We start from the raw sequence: 18,968 nt of genomic DNA, 5'->3' as shown, positions 1-18,968 counted from the left end.
AGGGTGGATGGATGAATGGGTGGACAGAAAGATGGATGGATGGACCAGGGAGTCTGCTGTGTAATGATAACGGCAAAAGGAAGGGTTGCCACAGCAACTGCTGGGACAGGACGCAGCCTTGAGAGGTATAGAAAATGACTTGAATGAAAAGTGATGGGTAGCCAGCCATGTATTCATCTAAGAAATGACTCCTTTTGTATACATTTTGATCATTATCATCATCATCCAAAATGTCTGTATTGAACAAGGAAAGATGAGAGGAAAAGAAAAGACATAAAAACAACAATAATGTAAATTTGTAAGTTCAACAGACAGACATAACAGGACAATGCATGACGTACAGTATTCTCTTACATAATGTTGCAGTGCACTCAGTCTATTTGTGGTTCACCCAGACTTTGACCAGTTTATCGAACCATCATCGTTCTTCATTGTTCAGCACTCATGTTGTTATTACTGTATGATGGGAGGACTCAAACTGTTTTGAATGTCTTGATTTATCCAACTCGGTGCTTAATAATATGGAAACAAATGATCAAGCTTCCTGACTTTGGTGATCCCCTTACTTTAACTCTAGTCATAACCGTCTGGTTGATATTTCTGTTTTGTTTTTTTATGAAATGTCTGGAGACCTACTGGGTGGATTGCCATTACATTTCCTAAATATATCCATGGTGCCCATTGGGTCGATGATAAAAACGTTGGTGCTCTCTTAAATATTCATGTAGAACTATCATCAGGTCAAAGTTTCTATTTGACCTTTACTTTGGTTTTTGACCAAATTCCTGCAGAAAAAGAGAGAAAATCCCATCAGCCTCAGCTGTGCTTTGTATTTAGTGCTCCGTGATAAACTAAGATCCTGAACTTGGTTAACATTATACCCACTGGATTAACATTGTCAGCATATTAGCGTGCTGACGTTAGCATTGAGCTTTGCAGTAGCATAGCCTCCCATAGCATGACTAAACAGTTTCAGCCTTCTTAACTCTCACACAACACATTCTGCAGCCGTGTTCAGTTGTCATGTTGACACTTGTAAGTCGTCAACATGGGACGTGTCTAATCTCCATGATCCGTTCAGCCTGATTATTGGGTAACTTAACCTTTCACATGTGGCTGCACGGCTGCTGACTCAAAGAATCGGAGTAATTGGGAGACATTTGACTGGCACGACTTTATGACCTCTCTTTAACCCACCACTGATCTTTTGGTCTTCACAGCATTTTTGAGTGCAACTGTGTGTATGTATATGTACGTAAATATGTCTGTATGTATGCATGTGTATATATATATTTTTTATTATTTAATTTAGTTTATTTCTGAGTTTATTTTTAACCTATCCAATTATTGCCTTGTTTTTGCTGCTTTGTCTGTCAAAGCATGTTGTGAACTCTGTTTTTAAAGGTGCTATATAAATAGTTATTATTATTATCAAAGCACATCTCCGGTTTCCATGGTGACCTGTGTGCGAGGACATATGCGACAGCAGAGCAGCCTTATTGTTCAAATCTGCTTTTTCTTGCTTTCTGTGCTTGTGTTCATACCCAGTTACTCACTTTCTCTCTTTCCACCGAAAAACACTCCGTTACGCTCGACACGCCATCAAACAAGCCACTGGCCCATATCGTATATAAAACACCGTGGAGTCAAACATCTGATCAAAGCAGTGTTTAGTGAGAGAAAAAGCCAAAGCACTGGAGGCAGTAATAATAGAAACACTTTATATATCATGACATACCAGCTGATATGTTATTAAAACATTAGAGAAACACACAATAAATTATTAAAGTAAAGCATACAGTTTCATCATGAATCATTTTCTCAATACAGCAAAGCAGGTTTTTGCTGAAACTAACCACTTTTCTCTGAGTTGAAAATATGACAATACAATCCCCACAATCCTCAGAAGGGAAGCTGGAACTCTGGACCCAATCAAATTCAAAGCATGAACATCCAAATGTGTCCAATGTGTGGTTTTGATGCTCTTAATTTATGTAAATAAACCAAAACAATAATCTAAACAATTACACGACCAGGCTTAAATGTCTGAAGTTAAGATATATGTGGCTTTGATGTAAAGAACTGCAAGAAAAAACAAACGCAAAAAAAAGAAGAGGAATGTCACTTTGGAGCACGCAACAATGGAATGTGCTGATAACGCCAGCAAACTGGCAGACACAGGATGCACAGACAGAGACACACACACACCCCTCACATCCATTTAAAATGCATCCATTTGTAGCACATTTCATAAAAGCTCTTGCTAGAGAAACTATATATTTTACAGCGAAGCATCTTGTTTTTTATCTGGCTCGTTGGCTTCTGAAATGATAACGGGGTAATTTACCTGCCAACTGTCCTCTGTGAAGTCTGAACAAACCACCCAAGCCGTATGAGCTTTGTGTTTACCTTCAGTTTCAAAATGCAAAAGTTTTACAGCCAAGTGAGGGGCTGCTTTCTAAGATGAGCTATAGCTAAAAATGACTGTGTGTGTGTGTGCGTCTGGGGTAAACTACTTGGAAATGTGACGACCACACAACCTGACACGCTTTTAATATATTTAAGATTTCTTTGGATATTTTGGATCCAACACCTGCCAAATAACACCTGTGACTTACACATGCACATGGATGTGCTGCCGGGTTTCTCTGTAACCACGGAATCGTTTTAGTGTCAGGTTATTCTTTTTTTTTATTCGTTTGAACAAAGGCAGTGTGTCAAATCCCATTTTCTTTGTGTAAATCCGGCCTGTAAGTGGGCCTGATTGTGTGACACATGGGAGGTGATGATGGAGAGATGACAGATTTTTCTTTTATTTCTCACAGCTGGGTCATGTATTTGGAAGAGATAAGCAGTTACTTTGAATTATTGCTCTATTTCTTTGATACTCTCGCTACCTAGGTACCCACACACACACCCGCAGACACACAAACACACACACACACGCTTGCACGCACAGTCACATGCTGACCGTTCCCATGCTTGTATCTGCTGCCAGCTCTCACAGACTGTTGGTAACCCTCCACCCCTTAAACAAAAGGACCTCTTCCTGAGCTGTTACTGGCAGAGACACACACACACACACACACACACTTAAGTATCAGTTGTATTTTCAGCAGAGACCTAGAACATTACTCTAATTCCCACAGATCTTTTTTTCCACTGTGGTACCACTGCAGATTTATAAAGCAGTGGGTCAGATTGTGATACATTTGAGCATCTTTGTCAGGAAAAAAGCAGCTTGACAAAAAAAATAATCAGGCGAGCTGAATATATGAACATGCTGATTGGAATCGCTTAAGTAGCTTCAATCTTTTCATGATGTATCTTGAAAGTGGCTCCTATCTCATCTCTCATCCAGAAGTGCTGGTAATATACGAATAGGCGGCTTGATTGTCCCTTTTCTGTCAGCCGCCTCTCCTAATCATCTCTCTCTCTCCTCTTACAGTATGTGTTTAGGGTCTGAGGATCACAGTTCTATCCGTGTTAGCAGAATTCCAGTTAGCAGTTGGTATGCCAGGAATGCTCAGGAAACTGGGCAGAGCGCAGCTGCCCGATCCGACATCTCCCTTTTTTATGTGTGAAGAGAGTGAGTGATGAAGGGAGAGAAAGTGTGTGTGTGTGTGTGTGTGTGTGTGTGTGTGTGCTTTAGAAAGAGAGAGATGGAGTCAGTAACAAAGAAAGAAGGGAGCGGGAAGTACATGGATGGAAGGACAGAGAAAGGGAAGCGTGATTATATATTATGTTGGTGTGCAATTCAGATCTGTAAGGTTGTGGTTTGCTTAATTTCACATCAAGATGAAGTGTTATTTTGGTTTACACTTCGTCCAACTCCTCTCCCTCCCTCCTTCTGTCTCACGCTCACTCATCTCAGCATGCTCCTGGCACGATAACTGCCTTAAGTTTCTACAAACACTCTTTTTTATAATATAAAGGAAGCCAACCTCACACACACACGAGATAGGAATTAAAAAAAACTGTGTGGTATGGTATTTCTTTTTTTTGTGTCCAAAGTATCTTCCGTATTTGGTTATCGGAGGAAAAAACTGATTTTAAAACAGCGAAAACATTTAAACAGTTTAAGCATTTACAGGTTTGGCCTGTGTACAGATTTACACAGGTTTACTTGCAAGAACAAATGTCATATGGGTATAATGAAAGCAGCGGTTTGTCAGTCCAATTGGTGCCTTCTTCTTTTCTGCGTTGTTGCAATTATATGAAGTCAGTTGCAAAATAGATTAAAGGAGAAATTGTCCAACAATTCCAGATGCGTGCGCCCGTTTGGACGCGTCAACGAGGGGGCTGGGAGGGACAAACGCACTCGCACTTTTCATGGTGCATGAGGAAGATCTCATCGATGACCCAGCGCACCCGCGGCCTCCGATGGCGCTGATACAGAGAGACGTCCGGGCTGTACTTCAGCACCTAAAGGAGTCAAGAGAAGAAGGCAGCGAGGAAGGAGAGAGGTGGTGAGAATATGCCTGGATTGTTGGTGGGTGTTGAACATACTTTGTCAACTCATTGTAGTTGATGGCTCCCAGTGAATCCAATTCGACAGACATGAGAAATGTGGAGAAAATAATGAGATGCTGATGTAAATATAGATTAGATAGAAATAAATGGTGTACTGTGAAACTCTGGGGGCCACGAGACAACAATTACACGTCCACTGTTTATCTCGTTAATCATAACCGACCACACTGGAATTCCTCTATTATTTTAACAGTTATTCACTCTTATTTGTTTTCATGGTAACTTGGAGCTGGAGCCCTTCCCAGTACTAAAACATCCAGGGCATGTTGCCAATGGATTCACTGCTGACTGTGCAAAACGATAGCAGTATACAATACACACTGTACCAAATATCAGTACAGTGTGCACATATACATATACATATACATACTGTTATTTACAATATGCTTTATTATGTCAAAAAGTTTTTCAACAAAAGCTAGACCATTATTTATGTGGAAAAAAAAGAGGTTACAAGGTCCTGTTTCCCCCGAGACTTTAAATGTGCAATGAAATCGATTTTATAGTTAGAATTAGTCCATGTTTCACTATAACTGACTGTTGCAGTTGGCCAAATTGTTTCGCTGGTGAAAATGGAGTGGAAGTACAAAATGTTCCACAACTGATGCAGTCAAATTGTTCTACAAAACCCAGTGAAAGCAAGGCTGCCCATGATTTATGTCAGGACTTTCAGGCACTGAAACAATAGTGTGAGTAATAATGTGTTTCTTCAGAAGTAAAGTCAGAGATGGAGGCAGTCACAGGTCTTCGACTGCCTGAGAGGAGAGGAGAGGAGGATGGAAACCCCTCACAAAAACACAAAACCATATACTCTGACAAAAACACGCCTTTCTCATGCTCACACATACACATAGCACAATTACAACCCAAATCCTACTTTTGTCAAAATTTCTATTGTGTGATTTTTCAACGGCTAGAGAGAGAGAGAGAGAGAGAGACGGATAGAGAGAGCCCTACGGACCATGTTTCAATAATGAAGCTGTACAAGAACAAAGACACAAAGTAATGGAGGGAAGAGAGAGAAAAGAGAATGAATGACAGGCTTAAAGAACAAGAATGGTGCATTGCAAAGGGATAAATTGAAAATGGGAATTGGGGAGAATGAAAGGATGATGGAAGCCCAGAGAGACAGAGAGACTGATAGAATGCTAACAATGCATCGAGACCGATACGGAGAGATTAGAGAGAGACAGACGAAGGCAGACAACGAATGGAGGGGAGGAACCGGGAGAAATTGTGAGGCTGATGGTGCATTGCTGCTTCATTGTTGATGCAGCGCCTGCCTCTGTACGCCCCAATATCTCTCTCCTACTCACTCACTCACTTACTTACTCGCAGACTATTTTTTTTTTTTAGCCCCTTTCAGCCAAGCGCCTAAAATGTCCTGGAGATTTGACACGTCAGTCTCGTGTTTAAATAAACCCAAGTCTAAATTGAATGCCGTCACTTTAATTGAGCATACAGTATGCAGAGGTACGCAGAGGTATTAAATGCACGTTTTTTTTTTCACCTTCTTAAAAGCTCTGTTTGTCATTCTATTCATCACTTTGATACCCATGGAAATAAAATACAAATTGTAAATATACTGAGATTCTTTTCATGTCGGATTAATCTAGAAAAAGGTTCATTTTGATGGTGCAGGACAAAAACAAAACACAATCATCAGGCGTCAGTCAATCTAAACCTCCATGCCAATGCTCACAGTATGAATATCTACAAATGATTTACATACTGCCTGTCCGCTAATTCCAAACGTCTGATAATTGTTACTTATGCTTCGGCACAGTCGGAGGTCCTCTATTATTTTGCTCCCAATGTTTTTTACACTTAAAACATTGTTTTTAAAATCACTAATAACCGAGAGAAGTTCCTTTTTCTCAGTCACATCATTACATTTGTAATTTGAGTGACGCTGTGACAGATCTTCACCGGTGTGTCTTCATTCTGTACGACCCTACCTCGTGTAATTTGAGTGTCTTCTTGGAGGCCTCGCAGGTGCAGCCGTTGTTCCAGTTCTGAGTTCCGCAGCCACAGTTGCCTCCACACTGTTTGACGAGCAGACATCGAGGGAAGAAGACGGCGTTGGTGGCCTTCAGCTCCTCGCGCAGGTTCACGGAGTAGTTGCGAGGCGTACAGCTGTACCGCTTGACGTCTTCATAGAGACGGTTCAGATCAACTGGAAAGTGAGTGAGAAAAAGACGGAAGACAACTCGTTAAGTTTTTGTTGTATGTTTCCTCTTTGCTGTGGTAATTTTGGACTGCACTGAGGGAAGGGGGACAGGGAGACAAGAAGCCGCTTTGATTTATTGCTCGTCTATTGCTTCGTATCATCATTAATATCAATGCGTGACATGTTGGAGACAACGACGGAAGAATGAAACTGGGGGAAGCAAAGAAGTTAAAATATATGCTCAGTATTGATTGAATGGTTGAAGGCAGAGAGGGACTATACGATAATGGCACAATTCAACAACAATTGACTGGGAAGGAACAGATGGGGAGAATATATAAGCCGAAATGCAGAAAGAGAGAGCATAGGCCAGAAGAGGAAGCAAGGGCCATTAATTGATTGTAGATTGAATTCATTAACCGCAGTCTTTCTGCATGTCATCACTTTGGAGAAATTCACCTCATTTGTGCACATAGGACCTTTGCTCATTGGCATCCTGCATTGGTTTGAAACTCATTTCAAGAGAAGCAAAGGGATTACGGGACAAGCTGATGGGGGAATGAAGGATTGAAATAAAGGTTCAAAACCAGGAGCTCCAGAACCATAAACCTGATTAAAATCTGTCTATATTTCTATTTGTTTCACGAGGATTATCACTAGAGGCAACTGACTGAATGACAGAAGTGCACATTGTTGCTCAGCACAAGGAGAGCCAGAGGCCAAACTGTAGCTGTTGAGCATTTATTTTGAGATAGATAGATTTATTTGTAATGTGCTTAAGGAGGGAGCCAGAACAATCATCTCAAACATTTGTTTGAATTTTCTAGCATGAGAGACATTGAAAGAGGATTTGTGGTGGACACTTTATACTGCTCTTATTCAGGGTTGGTAGGGTTTCTTAATAAGATATTCTGATACAATTAATAATTACCTGTTTAAAAAATGTAGTCGGCAATACAAACGTGTCTTGACTTGATTAGTTTCTGTTACTTTTAGATTATACTAATACCAAAAATGCTGAGATGTTGCTTTCTTCGTAAACATCACAGTACAGTTCAAGTTCTGCCTTCCAGCTCTGACGATACTGTCTTCATCAAAGGACTTGAATCATTTGGCACATTAGCGTTGTCGGATTTTAACTTTCTAGCAGCAGCAGTACCCATATAAATAAAATGAACCTACATGCAAATTTAGCTGGACCAGAAATTTTAAGCTGTTCAAATTCCTACAAACCGTCTTTTCACTCTGGGAATCCTCTCGGCAAAAGGAATAATCTTGATGAACCTTACACTGTGCAAACCATCCCGCTTCGCGGAAACCCGTTCTTTATTTAAAAACGTATTTCACAATTGTGATCCTGCTAATAAGACCCATTTTTACTAAATGTTTTTTTTCCCCTCTAATTGTAACGGAAGACAGTTCCCCTTTTACATAAAGCTGTTCAAAGTATTACATTACATTACATTACCTAAATCTGCTCATATTCTGCAGGCAATCCAGAGTGGCCACAAGTGGTTTGAAGGACAAAAAATAAAAGAGATGAGACGAAGAATAGAAAAGAAAGAAGAGCAACAGTCAGCTGCTCTCGTCACTGAGGTCATCAGCAGGATAATCATCGACACACTGTCCATGATACCATGATATGAGTGTCGATTACACAAGGCCATTAGACCAGTGATTTTGCTTTATATTAACGCACAACTCTACACTGGATTAAAAAAAAGACATTACACAGACATTTTCACTGGACTTTTAACTTTCAGACAGTTTTGGTGTGTTTCATGTGTGACTAACGCTTCCATCAGGAAGAGGCTTCAAATTGTGATATTCAATCAAAGTAACTTTTTTTCTACCTCTCATCTAAAATGTTGCCACAAAGAAACCGTTTATGTGAACCAAATCCTGTAAAAAACATTGCATTCTGTGCTCCTTAGCTTAACTCGGGATGTAAATATGTCAAATAGTTAGATAGGCTAAAGCACCTGCAGCCTATATTATGTTTTTCCAATATTGGTACCACTTGTCGGCACTAGGAAAACTTTGATGCTGTTTTTCTCAGAGGTGCAGGACGTATGCATTGCAGTGAACAAACAAGGCCACGGTGAATAAAATATGACAGGAGCAAAACGCCCCGAAACGGCTTGGGGTTCAGAGGGTTAATGGTCTCCTAAGGTTCAGAAGTGACAGCCCTGAGTACCATGGGAGGCACCGACTACCATGTTCACATGGACACAGTCTGGCGCTTCACTACCTGAAGAAACCACTTTCGGGGAGGGTGACTGAACAACCTCTCAGCAGAAACAACATGACAAGAAGAAATTGCTGATGCGTTCAACTTTATAGTGGAATGTGACAATCCTCTGGGCCAAAAGCTGAAATCTGACAAAGCAGAGTAGTGAATGGGGCTCGCCTTTTAGGCAGTAATGGTGGACTGAGCCTATTCACCAGTCTGAAGCCATTCAGCGCCAATACCATGAGTGGCTGCCCAAGTACTGCCGTCTGTCTACTGCGCTGGGTCCCCACAAAATTACGGTTAAAGTGGCAGCATCACCAATTGCTTTTGTTCTGCAATCATGGAGCCATTCTCCATTCGGAAGCTATCATAATTAGTGTATGACTCTACGCTGACATTACCCATTAAACAAATGCAATATTCTTCAAACACGTTTATTTGCAGGGAAGATTAATCAAAGGTTATTAGACCATTGCTAGATTATTTCACTTCATTTAAGTGCAATGGGCTTTTCATGACCCAATACAAGAATAAAGGACTTTTCATGATCAACGGTTTGCGGTGAACTACAGCTACAATACTACTTGAGTGAGATTGGCTTGCATTGGCTTGTGTTTAAACGTTGCTGCAACAATGCAACAACAGAGGTTGGTTATACCAGAGTCTTATTAGTATAACAAGACATTTTCTTGATGTGCAATTTTGTGCGTGCGTGACATACCAAAGTACGGGGGTCAAGGGAACCCTATGAGCATTGATAATCAATAATCAATTATACACAAAAAGAGCTTTTTGCTGTGGGGGTTTCCATTCAGACACGAAACATGTGGGAAGCCCAATGAACAACAATCAAGAGAGAAGAGCAGGCGGCATAATCATTTGCTTTGGCAATACATAGAGAGGGATGAAGGTAGAAGGTGCAGTATTGGTATATTGACAACATTTATTGTGGTTCCATCTAAGTGGTAAGATTGCCCATGTGTCCAGCATGTGTTTTTATTTTAGGCCTTTTCAGTTGCATGGCAAAAAAAACTAACAAGATTAGACACAATAGCCATATAGAAAGGAAATGCAGCAAATGGAAGCTACTGTGTGTCCATGCTTTTGCGTGCGAGGTGTTTTTGTTCGCGTTTGCACGCTCCTCTGAAATCCCTGCATTCTGTCTTCGAAACAGTCGCTGTGAGCACATCCGCCTTACAGACGGCTGAATGAAAATTGGATTATGTCTGCATTTGTGAGTCTTAACAGGTTAGATGAGGACAACTGATTCAAACAGTGTGTCTGTGTCACGTTTAAACAAAATCAAGGTAATTTATTGGCGTGTATTTTGGATAAGTGGAGACATAACAATTGGGTTGACACCAGTGTGCAAATTTGCATGAAAATAGTGAGAGACGAACATAATGATCATTTGCTACTCTGATAATAATGAAACTCTGCTGTACGACCTGGTTTGAACCTGTTGAAATGTCATGTTTCATTTGACCACCGGAACAATAACAACTGCCTTCCCCAACTTATGATGTAACATGGAGTAAAGATTCACCTCGTCATCAAGGACTACAGCCCACTCTGCTACACTAAATATGCTTTTGAGGATATCAAGAGTCATGACAGGTGTCTTAACATTTGTAATGTCTGCTAAGCAAAGTGATGTAAAGGTGGTGGTGCAAAAGCACGGTGAGTGTTTCAGTCATACCGTACGAGTGGAGATGAAGGCAAAGGTCATGTGGGAGTGTGTGGGCGTGTGTACTGCGTGCGCTTGCAGGGTCGAGCTTGTGTCTCTTGAACGGGAATGAGTGTAATCTCAGGAAAGCAGCGGCGTGGAACCCTGTCAGGGGGACTGCGACAGAAAGACTGAGAGCAAGCAAAGCTGCGAGAACGACTGTCACTCACAGAGCCGCCAACATGAAGTGTGTCGTATCTGTGCGTGTTCGTGAAAAATGATCAATTTTGTTCTGCCCTAAAGTTCTAGTCGGGGCTTTTTGTATTGTAATAATCGTGTTAACTTGTTTACGTGTTCGTTACTTGGTCTTAAAAGTTTCCCAATTAATATTGCATTTTGACTTACTGTCCTTCTTGGGAACAAAGGTGGGTGTGAGCTTCTAAGTGTGTGTGTGTGTGTGTGTGTGTGTGTGTGTGTGTGTCTTAATGAAAACAAAGCTAAGCTGCTGACTGTGGCAGATTTCTGCTCTGCTGCACTGGTTGAATTTCCAATTAGAGAGAGGTACGCATGTACAGTGTATCAAAGACCTGCGGCACCTATGCACCTTTCTGTAGTGCTGCAACACACACACACACACACACACACACACTCCCCATATATGGAGCCTTCTAATGCCAGCCCAACACACACATGCACTGGTAAACAGAGATAGATTTGCTGTCAAGCACGACTGTTTACTAAGGAGCAGGAGAGCCCTTGGGTGGAAAGACAAGAGAGAGAGATAGTGAGGCACAGGTGAGGGAGACGAGGTGGAAAGCACTCGGGTCTGCTGCAAGCTTTAATACTTCTATACTGTAGACACACACACTCCCCCCATGATTGCGTGACTTGTGTGTGTAATAAGCGTATTCGTGCCAATACATCCGCTATCTCTGTGCATTTTAAGGACAAAATCTATTGCCTCAGTGACCCCAGGTTGTTTGCACTGACTTTAACAGTAAAGAATTGCCTTGAACGCTGGTCCCGTGTCCCCTTAAATCTGTCACTGACTCACATTTAGACCCACTAGAGGGCAAACTGCTCATTTAATGACGCAACAGATTAGTCGGGCTACAGTATGTTGTTGCATCGTAATATGATGATCTGTTATATTTCCAGAAAACTAATAGAAATCTCTTTCAAGTACAAAAAGTACTTTCACACCCGAATTCATCAGAAAGCTTTTTTTAAATCCCATTTCTTTCCCTTTTCAGCTCAGGAAAGTAAAATACATAGATGTTTCTTCTACCTTTTTTTTTTAATATAATTCTTTCTACAAACCAAATTACATGGCGTATGAGATACACTCAACCACTGAATAGGCAACACTTCATTGACACATTTTCATTGGCTGTCACCTGTGCTATATTTCATTAGACGACAGCAATGTGGCTCCATTGCAGTCATTACAGCCTCCGCTAATACGTTTTATGTATGGCCTCCTGCTGTGGGGGGGTCTTTTGTGGCCAGCACAAGGCGGCGTGCTCTCCCCTCCCCTCTACAACACCAGCTAACAACGACTGCACCAGTCTGCAGCGAAATACTGTGAACGCAGCAGAGTGTTGAGCATCACCATATGCAGCACAATAAAATGATTTGAGAACATCAGCATTCTCATCTTCCTGCATCAACTTTACAACTGTGACCGAACATGTCACTTCCAGCCCGCTGGCCTCATTATAAAAAGTTTCTTGTATTTACTGTATACTTAAACATCATTCTAAGATCGTTTTCCAAAGTCTGTCTAAATGTCTATCCATACAGCAAGACAACACTGTACAAAAAGCTTAAAGAGCATCTGCTTGATCCACCTGATCCTACACCAAGCGTGTTTTTTTGTTGCTACACAATTTCCTCCCTATAATTAAGCCCAATATAATATATGTATATCTACAAATATAAGGATCTCCACTAGAATTATTTAACGCCCCATTTAGCATTATTTTCTATGTTCATCTACTCAAAAAACCCTATTCACAAGGGGCTGCAAGTACTCTGCAGCTCGACACAGCTCTTTGGCACTTGTACTAAAGGTCATTGTTTTAGTTCTCACACGATCTTTCTAATGAAGCATTTAGCCATCCATCGGAGCCTAGCTTTTTTTCGTTTATATGCAATTGCTGGTTAGACACCAAATTGTAGGGCTGCTTTGTACATTTGTGACTATTTTAATGCTGCAAAACTGGCGCTTCCTTTCATTTTCGATTCTTTATTTTTGATATTTTGATAGCATCCAATGAATAGCCAATACTGTCTCTTCTCTTCATCATATCTACTCATGGTCTTCATTACAGTTCTGTATTGTAATGTATGATCACATTCCACTTGCAGCAGTGATATTAGGGCCAAATTAAAATGATTGTTGTCTTACTAAAAGCAGATGCAGGTTTGTGTATGTACGATTCGGGTTTAGTTCTCTGCAAAACAGCATTTGTTTAAGATTATGTACATATGTTTGTTGGACATGTATGGCTTATAAAACGTGGGGATTTTAAGGACATCTTACCTTTATTATGTCTGCCTGCCAGTTGATAGGCCCTGGATTTATAATGTATGTGTGTTTGAGTATAGATACTGTCCAGGTCCTGTTTCCATGTTTCTGGGCTCAGGGATCTGAGAAGCTGTTCTACAGTATCAAAGGCAGCTATGGTCCGGTCCAAATCCTCCAATGAGAAAGGAACCTCTGTGACTGCCGCTGGCTTCTGCCCTGCACCGCTGTCCTGCAAAGAGCAAACGATAAAGGCAAAATTAGGAATTCTGTTACTCATTTGAGCCTATTCTAACTATTGAAACATTATTACCGAAGGCCCCGTGTAAATCAGTTTATTATTTCCTTCACCATTTATTATCTTGTGCAGATCTATAATACAAGCCCTTTTGAAAGGGTTACTGGAGAGCCAGGGACAGAGTCACTGTGATGTTTTGCATTGTGTTTGTAGGGAATCAGGTGGCTATCCTGAATTGATTTTTTGGAACCCTAACCCTTCTTCTGCAGCTAAGGAAACATCGGTTTTCATTGCGAGCACTAAAGAGATATCTGAGGATTCATTGGAAGATTTGGAGGTACCAACCTGCCGCTTTTGGTCATGCTGACTCCTCTAACACTTGTGGTCATTAAGGAGATCCCTCATAAAAATGTCAGACGGAGCTTTTAGTGAAATGAAAACATATTTTCAAGGCGATGTCTTGACCTGATGTCCAATTCCATCAGTGTCTTCCTCCACCGTGTAGCTTTTTCTCTCAAAATCTGTAATGCTTTTAAATTACAGTAATATACTGTTGTATCTCTCTGTATTGTGGTGTGTGTGTGATCAAAACACTTGAAAATGGTGCATTTGCTGTGGTTATAAATACTCTCCATGCACTCATACAGCATGTCAATATTAGAGTAGGCTGATATTGACTGTACGTTAAGAAAGCAGCCTGTAGTCTGTAGTATAGCACACTGTGATGGAAATACTCGTTCCACATATGTATGTAGTGACAGCAGTCTATAAGCAAACCTGGGAGTGAGACCGAGTTAGATTCAAACGTGAACATGCTTTGCATGCTTGAAACGGTGGCCTTTACTTTGCCACAAAATCATTATTGCGCAAATTCAACAAAGTCCTCCTGAATGGGTAACCATTTCCTGATTTTATATATATATATATATATTATTGGTGCCCTTCATTTTGCAGCAACACTTTTGAACACCACTTTATATCAAACAGTCAGTCACCCTATTTGTAAATGTCAACATCTAGTCTGACATGCAGATTAGAAACAGTGACACATCGTAAAGATACAATAAAGATAAGCAAGAATGTTAAACAGGGAATTTATTTTGTTTCTTTTTACGAGTTAATCTTATATGATTTTCCTTTATATGTTGTTACTTTTTCACCACAATGAACATTTACAGAAGTAGCAGCATATTGCACAGGTGATTCCCAGGGGACTCCTGCTCCTTGCTGCAGGCTGTTTATCTAGCTAGGAGGCAATATGCAATCAAATGTGTATAGTATTTAGGAATATTACATCTTTGACATTAGCTGCCATAATCAGCACTGACTTCCACACAAATCAAAGGGCACAAGGGTTGATGATGACAACATGTTAGGAGACTAAGATTCATTCAAGCTAACAGAAGTACACCTTCAGAGGGACTTCAGTGTATGAATGGTCATTTTAGTATCACAGCATGCTATACAAATGTGACTCTGGTTCATGTAAAACAAACGCTCCATTAGATTACTTTTCAAATACTGTAAATATATATATTGTCATCTGATGCAATTTGTATTTACTATCAATATTAATTGTAAATTGTTTAAAATGTGTTTGTTTTCATCTAGGGCTTTCAAACCAACGAGAGGCTGAGCGCTAAAACAATATCCGCATTACAATGAATGAATCACACTTTCTATTTTCTCAGTAATGTGAAACATTTGTCAACGTGAATTTAATGTAACACGACAATTTAAATATAAAGTGAAAGAGGCCAACAAGAGGCACATGTACTTCCCATCTGCACTGGCAGTGACGTATCCAAACATAGGAAAACACACACACCCACAGAAATGTAACCATTACCAATCCATGCAGAAAAAGCGCCACGCAGCCCAATGCACACTCATTATTATGGTCACATATGTCACTGAACCCTACTGCTCGTACACACGGACACACACCAATTACACTGATGTACGTATAAAAACATTAGCCTAAGGAATCATGTCATTTTACATCTGTGGCAACATATTAAATACATTAAGTACATGGATGAATCTATTCTGTGTGGCTATGCGTGTCTATGCAACAGGGCCGTATGTCGTATCTATTAGTGTAGCCATTGTTCCCTGTTGTGTTTAATAACGCATGTATGTGGGGTGCCAAGGGTGGAAGGGCAGCTAGGTCGTATGTGTTTAAGTACCATATTATCTGTGCTAGAAACAGTATCTCCATGAAAGTTACCAACAGATTAGTTTGGAACAAGGGAACTGAAGTTTTTTTGAAACAATTGAATAATCCCGGTGATGGTAAAGACATTTTCCTAACTGTACGTCTCTTTTTATGTCCACATTTATTTATTCCATTCAATGGCTAATGTGTGAGCTCTGTTTCTAAGTTTTTTTAACAATTCATAAAGTGTGTATGTGCATGCATGACTCACCAACATGAGCGTAGTGACAGCCTCCCAGTTGGTGTTGGATGCAGGCAGAGGGGTGTCATACTGCAGGAAGGGACAGCAGAAATCATCAATCATCAGTTGATCAATTGTGGACAAGAACCGTACCGAAGAAAAGGAAAGATGATTATCAAATGAATGTACAAATATTTGGTGTTGCCTTTGAAAAGGTCAAAGTGCTTTTCAGTTAGTGGTAAAAGCAGAAGGATTATGACGGATTGAGGCCTTCAGGTACAATAAAAAAGAAAGAAAGAATCACGATCTTGTGTCGAGGAGTTTCGCAATTTCTCAAACATGACATCCATATTGTATATATTTCGTCAGTGATGGTTTGAGGTTAGGCAACTGCAGTAAAAGCACATGTTAAAAGTTGAAGCGTGTGGCTAAAGGCAAATGGATTTCATCTACCACTCCATGCTCTTACTTTTTTTTAAAACTTTTTAAATAGTTTACTTTAAACACAGCTTGTTGGAGACGGAGTGGAGCTTCACATGGTATGTACGGTTATCCAAGATATTCAGGTGTCTGCCTGTCTAACTGTTGGACTGTCAGTGTGTGAGGAAAATGCTAAAAGAATTTCCAGAGAAGCTGGTCACAGCATGCCTTTCTGTGTGTCTGTGGAAGTATTGAGATTCTGGTCAAAGCACGTTGAGATGATAAAACACTCATCAGACTGACGTATTTGGCACACATGCACACATTCTTCATCTTTTTCTTTCTCTCTCTCACACAGGCACACACACCGTCTCTGGCATCACCCTTTTCTCTCACACACACACACACACACACACACATACACACATACACATAGGAGCTTACTGGCAATCGAATCCCTTTCCTTGAAGAGTCTTCAATACCATCTCCAGTCAATATGGAACAACAAATAAGTCTCAACCACACTTCAAAGACACTGTGCCCTCACGTAGTCTCTGTGTGTGTGTGTGTGTGTGTGTGTAAGTGTGTGTCTGCTAATGTAATAGAGTTGACATGAAAACTTCTCATCCGTGTGCAAGCGTTTTTGTTTTAACATATTTTCGCATGTGGCCTTTGGATAAATGTACTCATACACATAAACGCACTACCAAACCAGCTGTGATTGAGGTCAGAAGGTTTCCTGTGTGTGTGTGTGTGTGTGTGTGTGTGTGTGTGTGTGTGTGTGTGTGTGTGTGTGTGTGTGTGTGTGTGTGTGTGTGTGTGTGTGTGTGTGTGTGTGTGTGTGTGTGTGTGTGTGTGTGTGTGTGTGTGTGTGTGTGTGTGTGTGTGTGTGTGTGTGTGCGCGCGCGTGTGCGTGTGCGCGAGTAAATGCATGTTTACAGATTCCGAGACTCATTTCCTTTTAAGGTTGAATGCCTCATCAAGCACATCTGGGCCACTTAATGGTTGGAACAAAGTTCAAGAGACGAGTATGTAGAGGGCGGACTGATAGCCTCTGAGCACACAGGCTGTGGTCACCTGACAACTACGCCACCAAACTTCTACCCTCTTGCGAAAGTTTTCGTATTATTGCTTGCTTACAGCAGATGCACCTATTTGTTGAAACTGATAAACTAAGGAACTTTGCTTATTTCTCTTCTATGGTGTCAAAAACAGATGAGCAGGTAGAAAAAGGTGTCTTGTACAGTACAATTGTGGGGGATACCAAACAATCTTGCATAATAATGACCACTTTTACACAAGCTGAAGTGAACCAGTGTTTGAATCGCATGAAAACAGGCTAGGTGTGACTAAACATCCACAGATTAATTGACTACAGTTTTATAAAGTAGTATACACATACAAATGTACCATTTATACATTCTGGATTTTGTGATTTCTCATAATTAGGAAATGGTAGAGGATGTAAATACAAGTCTTTGTCAGTTGTAGCAATGATTAGAAATGCAAAATGTGGTGGCTACATCTGGGCAGGACACACAAGGATATACATTTTGTCAAGTTGCAAGTTGTTGTTTTTTTATAAGAATTTGAGAACAATTTATGAAGCAATATTTGTTATGGAAGCTAAACGTAGTATTTCAGGCAATAGTCGCCATATTCACTGGTGGCGTGGGATCAAATTCTTATTGACAGTTGCAGTCGAGCGGAGGGGACACCAGGGAGCTACCCTTTTCAACCTCCATTTTGTACAGTCGGACACTAGAACGTCTGAGGATTAAGTGTGTGGTGGATGGGGATGAAGGCACAAGCTTTTCCCTATCGACTTTTACTCCGCATGACCGGTTATCTCGCTTACAGCCAGAGGACATTCAAGTTAGTAGATAAATCACACCGGCCACATTTATGCTGTCTCATCTCTGTCTGAGTCTAAGCTCATTTCTGAGCTGATGCCAGGATAATGCTCCTTTTCATGTGGTTTACTGTGACGCTTCTGGTCTTAAGCTGCAGTACGTTCATGTTTATATATCAGGGTCATTAAATTAGTGGAAATGTACATCTTCGCGGTAATTCCAGCAGCAGCAACCAGAGGCTCGCTTGGTGTTTGCAAGCCCACAGCTGGGGTACTTAAGGACTTAAGAGATTGCTACTCAAAGAACTTAGTGCCACCAAGAGCATCTCAAATAGACTTGATAACAACATCAAAACACACTGATAATGAAAAACTATTTAGCAAATTATGATTCATCATGCTACTTGAAAGTGTTTGATTGGAGCTGTTTCATTATTAGGCATTATCTCAGACACACATGAAGGTGTAATATCAGTCTGTATGGGAAGCACACGTTACATGACTCAGAACGGGATTCTGGGAACTAACTTGGATTATATTTCCTGATCAATAGTCTTTTCCCGTTGCACCTGGCTCAGCAGCTTTTCTCAGGAATAACCATCCAAAATACATTGCCGTTGCTTGTATGATCTCAGACAGTAAAATCAATAGTAGAAACCAACAGAAAGAAAAATCGCTAAAGTTCTGAAGTCATACATATATAAACTGAGACGTGCTTCTGTTCACTATAAATATCATGGTTTGTGCATTAGAGTGATTCTTTGAGCCGTTCCAAAACCAAATTTAAACAGCTGCTAAACAGTTTGTATTGTGCAATCAAACGCACTCATTACTTCATGTAAGTCTACACGGCAGACGAAGAATCACAGCCGCTGAAAACAAGATTTGATAAGGATCAAAGAATAATGATTTAGGGGGAAAACAGTGACA

The 18,968-nt window shown here is 40.6% G+C and overlaps 1 protein-coding gene across 1 annotated transcript in view; it reads right to left on the bottom strand.

Moving 5' to 3' along the window:
* Positions 1-1,707: 1,707 nt before the first annotated feature.
* The window catches only part of pdgfd (platelet derived growth factor d), a 49,918-nt gene continuing 32,657 nt past the window's right edge, over positions 1,708-18,968 (bottom strand). Inside the window, exons 4-7 of the mRNA XM_079166573.1 lie at positions 15,797-15,856; positions 13,148-13,361; positions 6,492-6,709; positions 1,708-4,425 (exon numbers count right to left, since the gene is read on the bottom strand). Coding sequence (XP_079022699.1) covers positions 4,291-4,425; positions 6,492-6,709; positions 13,148-13,361; positions 15,797-15,856 — 627 coding nt within the window. The 3' untranslated portion in view covers positions 1,708-4,290. The remainder of the gene's footprint in view (positions 4,426-6,491; positions 6,710-13,147; positions 13,362-15,796; positions 15,857-18,968) is intronic.

The sequence above is a fragment of the Pholis gunnellus genome (genome assembly GCF_910591455.1).
Source record: "Pholis gunnellus genome assembly, chromosome: 9".
In the NCBI taxonomy this organism is placed as follows: Eukaryota; Metazoa; Chordata; class Actinopteri; order Perciformes; family Pholidae; genus Pholis; species Pholis gunnellus.
Note: the sequence above shows the minus strand (reverse complement) of the source record. Positions and strands in the feature narration are given on the sequence as shown.